This window comes from Aricia agestis, chromosome 11 (genome assembly GCF_905147365.1).
Source record: "Aricia agestis chromosome 11, ilAriAges1.1, whole genome shotgun sequence".
Lineage (NCBI taxonomy): Eukaryota > Metazoa > Arthropoda > Insecta > Lepidoptera > Lycaenidae > Aricia > Aricia agestis.
In genome coordinates this window covers 34,057-49,434 of record NC_056416.1, presented here as the reverse complement: position 1 = coordinate 49,434, position 15,378 = coordinate 34,057, and the positions used below count along the sequence as shown (strand labels likewise).

The 15,378-nt window shown below is 48.6% G+C and overlaps 1 protein-coding gene across 1 annotated transcript; it reads left to right on the top strand.

Moving 5' to 3' along the window:
* The first annotated feature begins 9,631 nt into the window (after positions 1–9,631).
* On the top strand, positions 9,632–15,054 carry LOC121731828. The gene is made up of 2 exons (XM_042121493.1): positions 9,632–11,863; positions 11,947–15,054. The coding sequence occupies exons 1-2, from the start codon at positions 9,632–9,634 to the stop codon at positions 15,052–15,054; spliced, it is 5,340 nt and encodes a 1,779-aa protein (XP_041977427.1).
* Positions 15,055–15,378: the final 324 nt, after the last annotated feature.

Here is a 15,378-nt window from a genome sequence, read left to right as displayed (position 1 = left end):
TTATTTAGCCCTCCAATTACACAACTTTACCCATAAACTATTTATCATTGATAGATTTAAGGTTACGTCACTGCACAGATAAAGTACTGAGTTATTTAATACCGTAGAATAGATATAACAATCGAAAAAAATCGAAACTTAAATGTAAGATGATACCACGTCTTATAGGAAGACTTTTGAGCAAGCGGCAGCGCGATGTAGAAGACGCACGGCGCCATCTATTATGAATTGTTGGAACTAACTTAATTTGAACAAATTTACGCATTTTCACCCCCTTACAACCCTTTTTTCCAGTAAAAAAGTAGCCTATGTCCTTTCTCAGGCTTTAGACTATCTGTATACAAAATTTCATTACAATCGGTTCGGTAGTTTTGGCGTTTGGCGTGAAAGCGAGACTGACAGACAGACAGACAGACAGAGATACTTTCGCATTTATAATATTAGTATAGATTATGTGCACACTGCACAGCTGTTTTTGGGTATTTTGATTAATTAAGGGCCGCGCTACACCGGAATGGCGCTGCCATGCGAGGCGAGCACTTTCAGCGCTGCCATTCCGGTGTAGCGCGGCCCTAAGAGGGGTACCACTTACCAGGGTTTTAAAAAGTTTTTAAATTTGACACAAATTTTGTTGACACCGCGCGCTATAAACTAAAGTCCACGCGGACGAAGTCGCGGGCAACAGCTAGTATTCTTTATTTTTGATAGATAATGTGGACTGCTAATAATCAAAATTAGGTAACATTCTCCATTTTAATGAATTATGTTTAAGTGCGTTTCATCCATAAAGTTAATATACCTAGCGGAATAGAGAAACAAAGGCCTGAGCAAGAGAGATGTCACTATCAGTAACACTGCGTGGTAAAAAGAGACGTGTGATACATGACAGCAGCACACTTTTTTGACGTCCAGTCGGCACGTGCTGCACAATTTAAATGTTCAATCATGCTTGTGTAAGTGTATACGTACACATATTTTTCACACAGACGAAAACCAATTTTGGTTACGTCTGAGTCTGACAGCTCGAGATTGTTGCTGATATTCCGCTAGGTATTAAATTTATGTCGGCTGTACACTCTCGCCGAGAGATCTCGGGCAAGAGTCTCGTGCGAGAGCCCCTTGCCCGAGTGCGATCATGTCCTATCAGAGAAGTTGATTCCTATGCAAATCGGGGACCTAAGTAGTTTGGTTGCGTTACGTCAAACCCAGCTGACAGATCACAATTAACATTGAATTGACATATTCGGCCAAATAACGTTGGTCTGTCAATTGCATAGGAATCAACTTCCTCGATGGTACATTCTCGCTTAGTTCAATCGCAGTTTTGACTCAGAGAAGATGGACCATTATTTTTCTCTATGAGATGGACGAAAACACTTCTCTTGCAGCTGTTTTTACACAATAAAAATAAAAAAATGGCGAAAACATATCTACGATCAATGATCATAGATCACTATTCACGTTTTTTATTACGCATTAGACGTTTATTCACGTGCGTTTATTATTGTTATTTTTCTGTTCTGCACTGTCTAGCGGCGCGACTAGTAGTGAAAAACGCGAGAGTGTACAGTAATGCGCTCGCTTTCCTCGCGTGACCCTTTGTCTCGGGCACAAAATACCGACACCGGACCGAAAGTGTCCGAGATACTCGATTACCACTTGCGCGCGAGCCACGAGGCGAGCCGCGAGACGCGCCGCGAGCCCTGAGTGTAAACTTGAGCTCGCGGCTCGTCTCGCGGCGCGCGCCGAGCCACGAGGCGCGAGTATAAATCTCGTAATGGTGCCTTCTCACGGCGCGTATTATCGCAAGCCGCGCCGCGCCCGCTCGAGCCACGCGCCGTGTGAAGGGATGGCTCGGGCTGGCTCGAGCAGGCGCGTTTAATATCACGCGCCAGCTCGAGCCACGCGCCCGAAGAAAGTGGTGGCGTGGTTGCGTTCTCACGGCGCGTGCTACCACAAGCCGCGCCGCGCCCGCTCGAGCCACGCGCCGTGTGAAGGGGTGGCGCGGCGCGGCTCGTGCAGGCGCGTCCTGATCCGATTAAAGTCGGTAACTTCAAAGGCGCGGGTTGAGCAAACAGGCGAACACGAGCCACCCCTTCTCACGGCGCGTGATATCACAAGCCGCGCCACGCCGACAAAAATTCAAGTAAAATGAAACTTTATTAACACGATAATAGATATCATTTTGCGCTAAGTCATTTCGTTAAATAAATAAATTTTAATGAAATGCAACTTTATTCACTAGGCAACTAGGTTGTATTTCAATCTATGCTGCTAATTTTATTAAATTAAATGTAATTCATTTATTTGATAACACTTTTGACGTGGGAGAGCCATGCTTCGGCACGAATAGGCCAGCTCGACCGGAGAAATACCACGTCCTTACAGAAAACCGGCGTGTTTTCGCGAAATCCCTAGAATTTACGCGATAATTCGATTTATCAAATAATCCTACGACCTACGAATAATGAATCGTAATTCCCAATTCCCACACTATTTCCGTTTTAAGGTCGAATAAAAACGAACATTTCCAGAATATTATGGCAACACTCAGGTATAGACACAATCATAGACAAAAACATTGACATCAAACTTTAGTCTATGGTAACGACTTACGTCAATGTCATTATTGTCAAAAATTTTCACCAAGTTTGCGCATTTTTATCAACATAGTTTTTTTCAGCTTTATATTTTGATGTCTAAAAAAATCCATTCTAATAATAATCTAAGAACATATTAGAGATTGTGAAGTGATAAAAACGAATCACGAATGGTTTAGCATGAACCAAGTACCCAGTATCGACTGTTTTACGTATTACGGGTAGAAGCTAACTATTTTGCAGGTAACAATAATATTCGCTAATAAAGGCGTAATAAACATCAGCTGCAGCATTAAAACAATGTGATGTTGTTCCATACGAATACGACTAATCTGAAAGGTAACGTACGTAAGTTCATTTTGTACCCGACTACGTTGTTTGTTATATTCGGTGCTAAAACTACATTGTACAATATAGATAAAACCCCTCTTTTTGGTCGGCAGTTAAAAACTGACCTAATTCATATCTTATTTATGTAGAGACATGGTTATATTATATGAGACAACAGAAAATTAAACTTGTGATGTAATTTCTTGCACGTACGCGTTGCAATCGTGTGGTGGAACGCTGTACGGAGATCGCTAGCAGAAGATTCTTGTCGCCTGTTTATGAGCGCTCCTGCAAGCTGCGGCAAGACGTGCGGATGTGCTGCAGTTGCCTAGAAAACGTCGTTATTGTGATAATAAATATTACACACGAAAGTCTCTTTATTTACCCTTTGCTTCGGTAGTTGACATAAGTCAAAGTTAGTTTGACAGCTGTTGTCAAAGTGACTTTGATGCCTAAGATAGGTTCCTCCGGGACCGCTAACCCAACGATTAATATACAGGCGAACCTACGCAAAAAAAATTCAGACCTAACCTTTCAATATTAATGTAAGTATAATAATAATTATTATATACAATCTCTCATACCTTTTTATAAAACATACAATTTGTCTATGATCAACCTAACCCCTTTTAACCTAACCTCTTTTAACCTAACCTCTTTTAACCTAACCTCTTTTAACCTAACCTCTTTTAACCTAACCTCTTTTAACCTAACCTCTTTTAACCTAACCTCTTTTAACCTAACCTCTTTTAACCTAACCTCTTTTAACCTAACCTCTTTTAACCTAACCTCTTTTAACCTAACCTCTTTTAACCTAACCTCTTTTAACCTAACCCCTTTTAACCTAACCCCTTTTAACCTAACCCCTTTTAACCAAACCTCTTTTAACCTAATCTCCTTTAACCTAAACTCCTTTAACCTAACCTCCTTTAACCTAACCTCTTTTAACCTAACCTCCTTTAACCTACCCTCTTTTAAACTAACAATTTTTAACCGAACCTCATTAAACCTGACCTCTTTTGACCTAACCTTCTTTTAACCTAACTGCCTTTACACGACTGGTTTTATTCTATACCCTTTTAACCTACCCCCTCGTAATTAAACCCATTTTAACCTAACCCATTTAAACCTAACCCCTTTTGACCTAATACCTTTTAATTTTACACCTTTTAAAGTAACACTTTTTTACTTAACACCTTTTAACACAACACCGTTTAACAAAACCCCAATTTAGAATAACCTAATTTCTTCCAACCTTTCACTAAACGAACCTCCTTTAACCACCCTTTAACCTAACTTCATTTTACCTAATCTCCTTAAACCTAACCTCATTTAACCTAACCTCATATATCCTAACCTCATTTAACCTAACCTCATTTAACCTAACATCATTTAACCTAACCTCATTTAACCTAACCTCATTTAACCTAACCTCATTTAACCTAACCTCATTTAACCTAACCTCATTTAACCTAACCTCATTTAACCTAACCTCATTTAAACTAACCTCATTTAACCTAGCCTCATTTAACCTAACCTCATTTAACCTAACCTCATTTAATCTAACGTCATTAAACTAACCCATTTTAACCTTACCCCTCTTTAACCGATAAGCAAAAGCTCTATTAATGAAAGCCCGCTTTAAAAAACTCAACCTAACTAGATTCTAACTCCATTTGACCTAACCCCATTCGACCTAATTGCGTTCGACCCAACTCCATTCGACCTAACTCCGTTCGACCTAACTCCGTCCGAACCATTTTCTTCTTCTCCTTCTTTTTTATTTATTTATCCACAGACAATAAATCATAGTTTTGCCATATTCGGCCAGTATCATTTTAATTGGCCACCTATTCAGTGTTTAGCGTTACGTCAGAGCGATAACTCTTATTTCGTTTGGAAATTACCAATTATAATATTAATCTACCAAAAATCATTGTTTTGGTAGATTAATATTATAACATTTGAAGTAAAACTATTTCCGCAGCGCCGTCAAGTTTAATAATCCCTTATTCGTGCTTTATAAAGGTGGCCATACACGGGACAATTATCGTAACGATTTATCTCCTCGATGTTAAAATCGAACGACAAATTGTACGTGTGTAGCAATATCGCAAACGATTTTACGTTCAAAAGATCGATTGGACGATTTTCTTGACGATCAATCGAAACGACAAATTGTCCCGTGTATGGGCACCTTAAGGCATTAGTGCTAAAAATTAGGGTTTCTGAGGATTCCTCTTCCGCTTCCTCATATTGAGGAAGTTCCGCAATATTTTGGGTTCCTCAACCGTTACCGCATCCTCATAAATAAAAATAAAAAAATCCTCTTCCGCTATCGCTTCCTCAAAATTTAAGAGGAATTTATGAGGAATTTCACTGCGCATGCGCGTCGCGTATCCAATCATGGCAATGCACACGCCAGAGCCAGAGAATTGTATTATTTACTCATCTTTTTTTTGTGTGCGTGTGTTGTGTATGTTTTTTTTTATTGCTGAAGGCAGGTCATCTATTGTGACTCCTTCGCATTAGAGTACGGTCCCCAACCCAATGCTGCTCATAAATTGAACGATGTGGTTATGGTTGATGCCACGAATTTCCTCTGTGGATGAGTATTCGTAGCGACCAAGGTGCCTGTTCCTGCTCTGTAGTAGAGCAGGACAGTCAAGGAGAAGGTGTATAGGTGTCTCATCCTCCTCCTCGCAGAATCTGCAAGTCGTTAAGCTACTAACACCTATTCTGCTAAGGTGCTTATTGAGCTTGCAGTGCCCAGTTAGGCTTCTGGTAAGGATTCTTAATTGATTCCTACCCATGGTGAGCACTATTTTTGATAGTTTCTTGTTAAAGCCAGCAATTAGTGCCTTGGAGTGTTCAAGGCCTGGGACTCAACCCATTGCTTTCTGCTTAGTTCGCGAACCAATTCCTCGAGCACTTGCTTTGTAGTACTGGGAGATATTCCGCAGACCGGTTCTGGGCCATATATGAGACTCTCGGCCCCAAGCCTTTTTTTTTGACGACCTCTGTGGCTCAGTGGTGAGCGCGTTGGTAGCTCTAGCCGGGGGTCGCGGGTTCGAATCCCGCCGACGGAACAAAAAGTTTTCAATGTTCCCGGGTCTGGATGTGTATTAAATATGTGTATGATATAATAAAAATCTTAAATATATGTATAGTATAAAAGTATTAAATATATTTCCGTTGTCTGGTACCTGTAACACAAGTCCTTCAGGTACTTAGCACGGGGCCAGACTGACGTGGTGTGAAGCGTCCATAGATATTATTATTATTATTATTATTATTGCTTTCTGCTTAGTTCGCGAACCAATTCCTCGAGCACTTGCTTTGTAGTACTGGGAGATATTCCGCAGACCGGTTCTGGGCCATATATGAGACTCTCGGCCCCAAGCCTAGTCTGTCCATGATGGGTGATTCACGAAGAGACTGTTCCAGATGTCTAAATGGGGTGGAGGCCTAATTTGTCCTGCCCGCCGTCCTGGCCCTGGCCTTTCTAGCCTCCATCTGAACAAGCAGAGGAAGCGGAGTTAGGTTGATCAGGGCCTCGAGGGAAGCGGTGGGTATTGACGAAAGCGCACCCGTGATTATTAGGCATGCCAGTCTCTGGACGCTGTTCAGATTTTTGCGACAGTTTACTTGTTCAGCCTTTTTTTGACACACTACGCAGCCATAATATGCGGTAATCGGTCTCACTACGGCTGTATAAAGCCATTCTATATGTTACTGAACTCCTCCTTAATTGCTGGACCAATTTTGATGATTCTTTATTGTGTGTGTGAGAATGGTTCAGATTCATAGTTTGGTCCACTGGAAAATGCCCTTTTAATTATTTTTTTGTGTAATGTATGTACCTAGTTATGTACAGACAGAACAAAGACTTTTGGGTTGGGTCCGCTAGTATTTATAATTTCCTATCATCCTCTTCCTCATCCGCTTCCTCTTCCGCTTCCTCATCCGCATCCTCTTCCTCAAATAATATCCTCTTCCTCATCCACATCCTCTAAATTTGCGCGTGAAAATTCCTCTTCCTCCTCCTCTTCCTCATAATCACTTCCTCAACAACCCTACTAAAAATGTCACATCAATTAATAATTTGGCTACAAAAATTGCATAGCTTTTTACATGTGTTTACGGATTCTCATTACTTGAAATATAGTTTATCGATATCATGAACAAATCTTTTTTTTTTTGTATCATAATGTGCTTCGAAATGATCGACAAATAGAAATAAAAAAAAACGAAATAAACGCACACTACTTGTAGTAGGGGAGGGGAAGGTGCTAATTTTGTAGTCACTCGAGCGTCATGGAGACCTATTAGGTTTTTTTTACATTAGGTAAAACTGATAAAAAAAATAGAGAGCGTTTTTTTTTTTTTTTTTTTTTATTTTTTTTTTATTTTAGCGGTGGGTTCAGAAACTGCAGCCATTTTAAAGTTTTAAAAAAGAAAATATGTCCAGAAAATTCCTTATTTAGGTTAATTATAAATATATTTAAGACAACAAGAACTAAATCATTTAGTTTAGTGCAAAATAAAATGTCTGCGAAGCTTAGCTACGAAAATATGTTTTTTTTTTTTGTTTTTTTTTTTTTTATATTTTAAAATGTCCCTACAGGCTTACCTTTGAATCGTCATTGCTTTTTATGGAAGCTTATTTGGGGTATACTAAACATCCCCTATCTTAATCTGGGAGATTCGATTACATTTCAATATTGAAAAAAAAAAAAAAAAAATACCCACCAAGTGAGAAATCTGATTTCTATACAATGATAACAAGACAAATGTCAGAAGCCTATACAAGCTTTAGGTTTAGGTTAAGGTTTAGGTTTAGGTTTAGGTTTAAGTTTAAGTTTAAGTTTAGGTTTAGGTTTAGGTTAGGTTAGGTTAGGTTAGGTTAGGTTAGGTTAGGTTAGGTTAGGTTAGGTTAGGTTAGGTTAGGTTAGGTTAGGTTAGGTTAGGTTAGGTTAGGTTAGGTTAGGTTAGGTTAGGTTAGGTTAGGTTAGGTTAGGTTAGGTTAGGTTAGGTTAGGTTAGGTTAGGTTAGGTTAGGTTAGGTTAGGTTAGGTTAGGTTAGGTTAGGTTAGGTTAGGTTAGGTTAGGTTAGGTTAGGTTAGGTTAGGTTAGGTTAGGTTAGGTTAGGTTAGGTTAGGTTAGGTTAGGTTAGGTTAGGTTAGGTTAGGTTAGGTTAGGTTAGGTTAGGTTAGGTTAGGTTAGGTTAGGTTAGGTTAGGTTAGGTTAGGTTAGGTTAGGTTAGGTTAGGTTAGGTTAGGTTAGGTTAGGTTAGGTTAGGTTAGGTTAGGTTAGGTTAGGTTAGGTTAGGTTAGGTTAGGTTAGGTTAGGTTAGGTTAGGTTAGGTTAGGTTAGGTTAGGTTAGGTTAGGTTAGGTTAGGTTAGGTTAGGTTAGGTTAGGTTAGGTTAGGTTAGGTTAGGTTAGGTTAGGTTAGGTTAGGTTAGGTTAGGTTAGGTTCCCCCCGATGGTTGCACGCCTTGTCGTGGCGGTGGGGCTCTAGTAACCGCGGCATGGACAACCGCGGTGAAGCAAAGAGGCAACCAGGGCCGGCCGGTGTCGCCGCCTGGCCCGAGGAGGGCGCTCCCAGCGGACTGGAGGAGTCCGCTGCGGATGCGCACCGAGGTGGGGCCGCAGAGGAAGAGGCAAGTAGGTATTACGGTGCGCCGCTTGCCCTATCCTCTGCGGCCGAGGACGGATCGCGGGGGGGAGAGGCATTGTGGTAGGTTGCCGCTTTCCCTACCCCCCCTGCGAGCTGGCGGGGCCGTTCCGCTTGAACGGCATTGGTGGGGCCGCAGAGGAAGAGGCAAGTAGGTATTACGGTGCGCCGCTTGCCCTATCCTCTGCGGCCGAGGTGTGGTCGGTGGCAGAGCCACAGACCTGATCTACCACATGGCCTCCAAGTAGCAGACTCGGGGGGCGTCTGCTACAGCCTTGGTGGGGGCCGAGGAGGAGGGCGCATGTGTTGTGCGCCCATCGTGAAGTCTTCGGGCCGCTGGCGGGGTCGCAGATGTGTGTATCGTTCCTGTGGCCCCGTCAATATGCGGCGTGGCGGAAGATGGGGGGGGGTTTTAGTGGGTATACCGTGGTCTCATTAGCTACGGGAGTCCCACATAACCGCTCGGGTCGCCCCCTGCGCCTGGGTGGTATGCGTAATGCATTTCCCCCTCCGGAAAAAAAAAAAAAAAAAAAAAAAAAAAAAAGGTTAGGTTAGGTTAGGTTAGGTTAGGTTAGGTTAGGTTAGGTTAGGTTAGGTTAGGTTAGGTTAGGTTAGGTTAGGTTAGGTTAGGTTAGGTTAGGTTGGGGGCGATACCGGTCCGTCCACGTTCGTGTCCCTGGGCGCCTGGGTGCGCCGCCCCGCCCTTTACACGGGGTGAGGCACTCAGGATGGCTGAACGCCGGTCTTTCCTATCTTTCTTCCCGTTTTATAGTATACTCTTCGCTTGCGTTATTTTGTTTTTGTATTACTATCTTTCACCATCTTTTCTACCCTGTCCTTCATTTTTGTTTACTCTTCTATACATTATTGTTTGTTTGTGTGTGAAAATCTGTGTGTGATTCTGTGATGGATGGGCCTGTGGGCCCCGAACCCTAAACTGGTAACGTCCGGTGACGGGGTGCATGGCGAGTCGGTGACTACGCATCGAGGACGTGGGGCAGACTCACCCCTCAATGATCAAAACATGGAAGGTTGCATCGACAAAAATATTCCCCGGGCGGGTACCAACAATGTTGGAGAATCCCGCACCCCCTCAGAGGAGGGGGTCTGGCCCATGTATACGGGGGGCGCCACCGCTGCAATGAAGGAGAGTAGGAGGAGTGAGGAGAAAAACGACTTTGGCAATGTATCACTGGACGATGAGAGGCAATCTGACTTGGCTGCTATGACGACGGCGAGTGAGGGTGATGGTGGATCGCGAGCGGTAACGCCCGCATCCATTGGCGCGGGTCCTTCGCGATTTTATGGAAGACCCGAGAGCGGAAGCGACGAGAGCGGCAACGAGACCGCCGCCTCTCGGAGCCAGGACCGAGGCAGTGAAAGGGAGAGAGAGAAGATAAGGGCCACTTACCGGCGCAAGAGGCGTGGAAGTGATCTGGAGAACAGCCCTGAAAAGGACAAAGGAGTGGCTTTAAAGCCCTCATCAAAAAGAGGAAGAGGCAGACCGCCCACCACAGGGCAATATGTTGGTCTAGCCAAGTCTAAGAGGGAGTACCTCGAACTCAAGGAGAAGGAGATAGCGATGGAAGCGGAGAAGGAGGTCCTGGAAATGACGAAGAAGTTACCGGAGCTACGGTCCCACCGGCTCTCGGAGGCTTCACTTATCGATTGTGCGATGACAGAGGACGAAGTGGTCACGGCGGCGAAACTGGGCTCGGCCATAACCCAGAGTCTGGATGCCATCCTCGCGGTGACCCAAAAGTCCAAAAACTTAAAAGGGACATCGATTGCGGCCTTGAAAAAGGCGACCTGCACTATACGGGAGGCGAGCTCCGCCCTCCTCAGCAGGTCAGCATCGGAGGAGACAAGAGCCCTGGTAGAAGCAAACACCCGCCTCTCCAGAGAGCTCGACGAGATGAAGAAGGAGTTGGAGGCCGTCAAGCGCAAGCTCGCTGACGCACAACCACATACGGCTCCCAAGACCATCCAAGAGCCGAATATGGAGGAGATACTGCAGCGAGCGATGCGCGAGGCGGTGTCTCTTATGAACGCCCGCATGGACGCGAGACTGGAAGGGCTTGAGGCTCGGCTCCTGCCGGAACCTCGCCTGCGGCCCCCGTTAGCTGCAGACAAGAAGAGGGATAGTGCCGTTTCGACCTTATCTGGCACTAGGCCCCAGCAGGCTGGAAAAGAAAGTGAGACTCCGCCTCCGCCGGAGCCATCAGTTTCTACCCTGATGCCTCCGACGAACCCGGGTCCGAAACCGAAAAGGACGAAGAAGGGGCGAAAGTCTGCCGCCGCCGCTGAGGCTGCAGCCGCGAGGCGCGACACAGTGACAACGGCAGCAGGGTCACAGCCAGCCGCCACTCCCTCATGGACAGAGGTAGTGAAAAGAGGGAAAGGCAAGGCACCAAGGACGGTGGAAGTAAAGAAAAAGGTGCAAAAGAAAAAGGAGAAGAAAAAGAAGGACAAACAGCTCCGCGCTCCAAAAACTGCAGCCGTAGTGCTAACGCTGCGCCCGGACGCGGAGAAGAACGGTGTCACCTACCAGAGTGTCATCGACAAAGCCAAGCAGCACCTGGATCTGACTGCGCTAGACATAGCAGCGGTCAAATTCAAGCGGGCCGTGACCGGGGCCCGTATGTACGAGGTCTCGGGTACTGCCTGCAAGGAGAAGGCAGACGCTCTGGCGGGTAAACTGAAAGAAATAGTGGGAGAGGACATGGTACACGTATCGCGGCCACAGAAATGTGCTGAGTTACGAATTGCGGGTCTCGATGACTCGGCGTCGGCGGCAGAAATCGCGACTGCCGTAGCGAGAACGGGCGGCTGTCGCGCTGAAGATGTTAGAGTCGGAGAGATTCGCGTTGACAGGAGAGGTCGCGGCTCGGCCTGGGTCAAATGCCCGGTCGAGGCCGCAAAACAAGTGACGGCGCCGAACGCTAAAGTTTATGTCGGCTGGACCGTAGTGCAGGTGACTCTGCTCTCCGCGCGAAAAATGCGGTGCTTTAAGTGCCAAGAAGAGGGCCACACCCGGGCGACGTGCTCGTCAGAGATCGATCGCAGTGAGCTCTGCTTCCGCTGCGGACAACCGGGCCACTCGACCAAGCATTGTGGGAATCCTCCTCACTGTGCACTGTGCGAGGCAAGAGAGAAGCCGGCGGACCACATCGTAGGCAGTCGTCGCTGCGACAAGTCTGCCCCTCCCAGCAAGAAGAAACGGAAAGGCCCTGAAAAGAGCCAAGCACCGGAAAAGGCCGCCATAACACCTACGGCGGCCTCTAGTGCCAGAGCGGACCCTATGGAAGCCCAATAACGGCCACCATACGATTTCTTCAGGGCAACCTGAACCACTGCGCCCAGGCGCAGGATCTCTGGGTTCAGGCTCTTCTGCAGTGGGAAATCGACGTGGCCGTTATTGCAGAGCCGTACCGCGTCCTGGAAAGGGGTGATTGGTTGGGAGATGTCAACTCGTCGGTCGCCTTGGTCTTTGGTCCCAAAATCGTGCCTCCTTCGTCGAGGAATTCGATAAGGGGCCGTGGATTTGTTGTCGCCATCTTGGGGACCCTCACCGTAGTGGGGGTTTACTTTTCCCCGAATAGGCCGATCGTCGAGTTAGAGGCGCTCTTGCTCCGCCTGACCGCCGTCGTAGAGGGGTCGACTCAACCCGTAGTCGTCGCCGGAGACTTCAACGCGAAGTCACCGTTGTGGGGCTCCCCGGCGACGAATGCGAGAGGTCGCTTGATGGAGGAATGGTTGGCTGCCACCGGTTTGGTCCTGGCGAATCGTGGGGCGACCAGCACATGCGTCCGGCGGCAGGGAGAGTCCATAGTAGACCTGACCCTAGTCAGCCCTGCCATCGCTCAACACGTAACAGAATGGAGGGTCCTGAGTCGTACTGAGACTCTATCGGACCACCTCTACATTCGCTTCGTCATTTCTCACTTGACGGAGCAAGGCCGCACAATTTCACCTGGTGCTGGCCCGAGGTGGTCCCTGAAGAAGCTGGACCGCGACATCCTCAAGGAGGCAGCGGCTGTCGCATCGTGGGCACCTCTCCCATCGGAGGACGTAGAGGAGTGCGTGGAGTGGCTAACTGAGGCGGCGCACAACATCTGCGACGCCTCGATGCCCCGCGCTGGCCCGGTTCCGCCCAGACGCCAGACATACTGGTGGAGCCCGGACCTGAAACGCCTTCGAGAGGAATGTGTAGCGGCCCGACGCCGTTACCTACGGTACCGCAGACGGCGGATCCGAAATGCGGAAGAGGAAGACGCCATCTATGATGGATACCGCTCAGCGCGACACCACCTGCGCGACGCCATCAGAACGGCGAAGAGAGAGGCTTGGGAGGATTTCCTGAGAACTCTGGAGCAGGACCCGTGGGGCAGACCCTACAAATGGGTGAGGCAAAAGCTTCGCCCTGCTGCCCCACCCCTCACTCAGTCCTTGCAGCCGGATCTCTGCAGATCCATTGTTTCGGCCCTATTTCCACCTAGGGCCGAGTGGTCCCCACCATCCATGGCACCACCAACTGCGGAACCCGAAGAGGAGGAGGAAATCCCCCCAGTCTCAGCCGGAGAACTGGCAGCGGCGGTACATAAGATGAGCCTTCAGAATAAGGCCCCTGGCTTGGATGGAGTCCCCGGTCGTGTCTGGGTGCTAGCGATGGAGCACATGGAAGCGCGTGTGCTCGCCGTACTGAACTTGTGTTTGGTACAGGGGCGAGTTCCACGTCGCTGGAAGACGGGCAAACTCGTGCTACTCAGAAAGGCCGGGCGACCAGAAGACCAGCCGTCTGCCTATCGTCCCATAGTGTTGATCGACGAGATCTGCAAGACGTTTGAGAGGATCATCGTCGCACGCCTCAACCGTCATCTTGAGAGCGTTGGTCCCAACCTGAGTGATGCTCAGTTCGGGTTTCGGTCTCGTCGATCAACAATAGACGCGGTGGCACGGATTCGGTCAATCACGGAGCAGGAAATCTCTCAAGGCGGGGTGGTGTTGGTTGTCTCGTTGGACATCACCAACGCATTCAACACCCTGCCTTGGGAAACAATAAAGGAGGCCCTGAGGTACCACCGAGTGCCCAGATACTTACGCCGAACCATCGGTGATTATCTGTCGGAGCGCTCGGTGCAGTACCCTACCGAAGATGGATGGGAAGAGCAGGAGGTAGACTGCGGCGTCCCACAGGGTTCGGCTCTCGGTCCGGAACTGTGGGACCTTGGATTTGACCATGTGCTTCGCGGTGCCAACTTACCCGGCGTCGAACTGGTCGCGTACGCGGACGACACTGCGGTGGTCTGTCGCGCCAAAACGCACCGCGAAGCCACAATCCTGGCGACGGCAGCGGTAGCGCAGGTGGTGCGCAGGATCCAGGCGCTGGGCCTGACGGTGGCGCTGAACAAAACGGAGGCTATCATTTTCCACGGGCCCCGTAACGCGCCGCCGCCTGGCCTGGCAATAATAGTTGGAGGGACTTCGATCCAGATTGCGTCTACCATGACATATCTCGGACTGGTCCTCGATAGCCGGTGGACTTTCAAAGAGCACTTCCGCCGGCTATCCGAGAAAGTGACAAAGGCAGCAGGAGCCCTGGCCTCGCTGCTCCCGAACCTCGGGGGCCCGAGCCTTACCTGTCGGCGCCTGTACATGGGCGTGATACGCTCTATGGTGATGTACGGTGCGCCGATATGGGCCGAAGATCTGGCAGCTGTGAACAGGCAGGCCCTGGGACGGCTACAACGGATAATGGCGACGCGAGCGGTGCGCGGGTATCGCACCATCTCCAGGGATGCTGCGTGCCTGCTCGCCGGTAGCGTCCCATGGGACCTGGACGCCAAAACCCTCGCCGACGTCTACTGGCGTAGCGCAGAGGTCCGCGCGGGGGGCAGCAACCCCCTCCCGGAAGCCGTGCGTCGGTGGAGGGAAGAGGCCAACGACAGGGCATTGGAAGAATGGGAAGAGCGGCTCGCGGAGCCAAGAGTGAGCGTGGACCTGATACTGGCCATCCGCCCAGTGTTCAGGGAGTGGTTGGGTCGGAAGAACGGCGCACTCTCGTTCCGCCTCACGCAGGTGCTGACCGGGCACGGCTGCTTCGGTCGGTACCTGTGCGAGATCGCCGGGAGGGAGGAGACGACGCGATGCCACCACTGTGGAGAGGACAGGGACACGGCCGCGCACACCTTAACGGCCTGTCCCTCATGGATACTACAACGCGCGGCCTTAACGGCCGCGATTGGACAGGACATATCACTGCCAACTATGGTTCGCGCCATGCTACGCAGTGAACTGGAGTGGAAGGCGGTCGAGAACTTCGCGGAGGAAGTAATCGCCGCAAAGGAGGAGGCCGAGCGGGAGAGAGAGAGAGAGGCGCTCGACCCCCGACGACGAAGACGGACTAGGCGACAACATGTCATTCAGATTGACGACTTACCGCCCTAGATGGGGAGCTCGGGCGACGGTATGGGGATGCCGCCGCCCAACGAACGAGCCCCTGAGAGGGTCGCGATGCGCTATGTACTCTTCGCGCATCGCGACACCAGAGAACGGACTGCCTATGCAAGCCCTGGTAGGGCCTCTGTTCGGCGGTAGGAGCTGATTCGCTCTAACGAAGAGGAGCCTGCTATTAGCACGCGGGCAGACACGCTTGCAGAGCCGCGGAGTTGAGCTCGCGCGTTCTCGTGACCCTGCAAAGTGGTGCGATGAAGAGTACCGTCGGGTTTTAGTGGGTAGGGCTGCGGTCAATTCACCATCTTCACGACCGCA